Source organism: Pteropus vampyrus, unplaced genomic scaffold, assembly GCF_000151845.1.
Source record: "Pteropus vampyrus isolate Shadow unplaced genomic scaffold, Pvam_2.0 Scaffold24, whole genome shotgun sequence".
In the NCBI taxonomy this organism is placed as follows: domain Eukaryota; kingdom Metazoa; phylum Chordata; class Mammalia; order Chiroptera; family Pteropodidae; genus Pteropus; species Pteropus vampyrus.
Window position 1 is genome coordinate 10,414,191 of NW_011888805.1, and position 2,447 is coordinate 10,416,637.

The following is a 2,447-nucleotide window of genomic DNA, read 5'->3' on the forward strand; positions in this document are numbered from 1 at the left end:
CTATCCCTATCCTTCCCTTTAAATAAGGTCATTTAAAGGGAGGCCAGTTTTAGGAAAGGAAAAATTGGTTCAATGGCACTTTAAAGAAAAAGAAAAGATTATCTGAGGATTATATACGTTTATATAGGTTCATTCCCTCATTTGTCTTATCAAGTACAGATGATGAAATTCATTCCCCAAACCTCCACATCTCAAATCACTCTTCCTTGTTTTCCTATTCAGATCTCTCTTTGATCTGACTTCAGCCAAATTAAAATGCTTTGGGTAAAAGGAAGAAAAGCTACCCAAACTGCTTAACTCCAACCTCTCGTAAAGAGCCCTGGGCCTTCCTCTCCAGGGACTGATCTACCAGAGGCATAATTACCAACCTGTACACCTGCCAGGAAGTCCCATGTGGTTGTCCAATGCGTGGAAAAATCTAATTATTGTGTTCCTCTGAACTTAGGGCTATAAGAGAGAGAGGGAGAGAGAAAACATACCCTTCCACCTCACATCCAGCATCCGAAGGGCTGCGTCTCCGTCCAATCCCAAAGCCAGATCACCTGCTTCTTCTCGACTTTGGTAAGTGAAATATAAGAGGCTGGCTGGGTTGTCCCATGCTGGAGAAGTAGTAGCCTTTGTCCTCTGAAAGGAAATTATTCTCCCCACATGGTTTGGCTTTGCCTTAGGGAATAACATTTTGCCTTAAAGGAAAGAAAAAAGAACTGGAATGAGTCTCTAAAGTGAATATGTCTGCATTTGCCACATAAAAGGCAAAAACACAAGGCTAAATATTTTCCTTCCTTTTCCATATTGTTGTTCTGGGACAATTACATGGTAGGGGACCTGGGGAAGGAAGATTCTGGCAAGCCTATTTTGACATGTGCCCTTCTCTTTACGTCGTTTGTGTTCCAGGCTCCCATCCAAGTCCTTTCCTCATTTGCCCGGCACACCCAGACCGACACCTTCCTTGCCTTCCGGTTCAGTCAAAGCTGCCCCTGCTCAAGTCCGGCCCCCGTCGCCTGGCAACATCCGCCCTGTCAAGAGAGAAGTTAGAGTGGAACCTGAGAGAAAAGGCCCTGACAGGGAACCTCAGAAAGTCACCAATGAGCCCTCACTAAAGGGCAGAGCACCTTTAGTGAAGGTAGAAGAAGCCACAGTTGAAGAGGGGACACTTGTTGAACCAGAGGCCGCCCCTGGTAAGAATCAACTGGCTCATGATAGAATGTGGGTTGCTTGCTCTCTCTCTTTTTCTCCTGTGCTTCTTTTACTTAGCTTTCATTTTCCCCACCTTATTGGGGACTTGGAAATTTTACTCTGATGCTAATTTCGGGACTTTATCATAAGTATAGTTTTCTCACGTATAAAGAAATTAGAATCAGACATCAAAAGTTTATTGTTGGAGCCACAGCATATTGATTTGGTTATGTTTCTGAATCCACTTATTTCACCAAATGTGGTGTTCAGAGCATCTGCCTCAGAATCACTTGTATTATCTATTACTATGTTATAAAGTATCCTGAAACTTTGCTACTTAAAACAACAGCAAACAGTTATTATATCACACGGGGTCTTGAGTTATGAATTTGGGAGCCGTTTAGCTGGGTTGTTGGAGGATGGCTCATGCGCATGGCTTTTGGCAGGTGGCCTTGGTTTCATGACATGTGAACCTCTCCATAGGGTTGCTTGATGTCCTCACAATCTGTCTGTCTTCTTGCTCTGCTGGCTTCCCCCAGAGTGAGTGATCTGGGAGAGAGAATCATGAGGAATCCACAGTATCTTTTATGCCCAGTCTCAGAAGCCACACACATAGAAGTCACAATTTCTGTCATATTCTTAGTCATTGGAAACAAATCCCTAGGTTCAACTTGAACTCAAGTGGACGAAATTAATCTCCACCATTTAAAGGAAGGACTTTCAAAGAATTCATAGAAATATTTTTAAACTACCACACCTGTGATGTTTCAAACTGCAGAACCCTAGCCCTACTGCAGACCTACTGACTCAGAATATGTGGTGGATCCGAGAACTCTGAAGGATCCTAAGCTCGTCAGTTGACTCCTGTGTAGGATTGCCAGATAAAATACAGAGTAGCCAGTTCTTACCCTATTCCTATGTGTATTGGAATGTAAGGACACTGGTTTAGCCTGTGTGCTTGAGAAAGGTCAGAATTTTTTCCAAGAGAGCCAGTGGATCACATCTCTGCCAGGCTACAAATGCTATTTAGAAGTTTAAAATCACCTGTAACTAAGAATTCAATATTTCTTGTTAAAAATTGACTTTATTTAAACGTTTTCTCCTTAAGACTTAATTTAAAGATAGAGGATAGGGGCAAAGAAAGAATAGATGACTCTCAATAAATGATAGTGTTGCTAGAAAATAGAGGAGTCCAGTGTTTGTTCACATGGAAAGAGGGAGAAGAGAAAGACCAAAGAGCATCCTGAGCATAAAGAAAAATCTGCAGGAGC

At 42.3% G+C, this 2,447-nt stretch overlaps 1 protein-coding gene across 1 annotated transcript in view; it reads left to right on the forward strand.

The window, feature by feature from the left end:
• MAP7 (microtubule associated protein 7) overlaps positions 1 to 2,447 on the forward strand; it is a 100,507-nt gene that overhangs the window by 80,282 nt on the left and 17,778 nt on the right. The window contains exon 10 of the mRNA XM_023528389.1: positions 895 to 1,178. Coding sequence (XP_023384157.1) covers positions 895 to 1,178 — 284 coding nt within the window. The remainder of the gene's footprint in view (positions 1 to 894; positions 1,179 to 2,447) is intronic.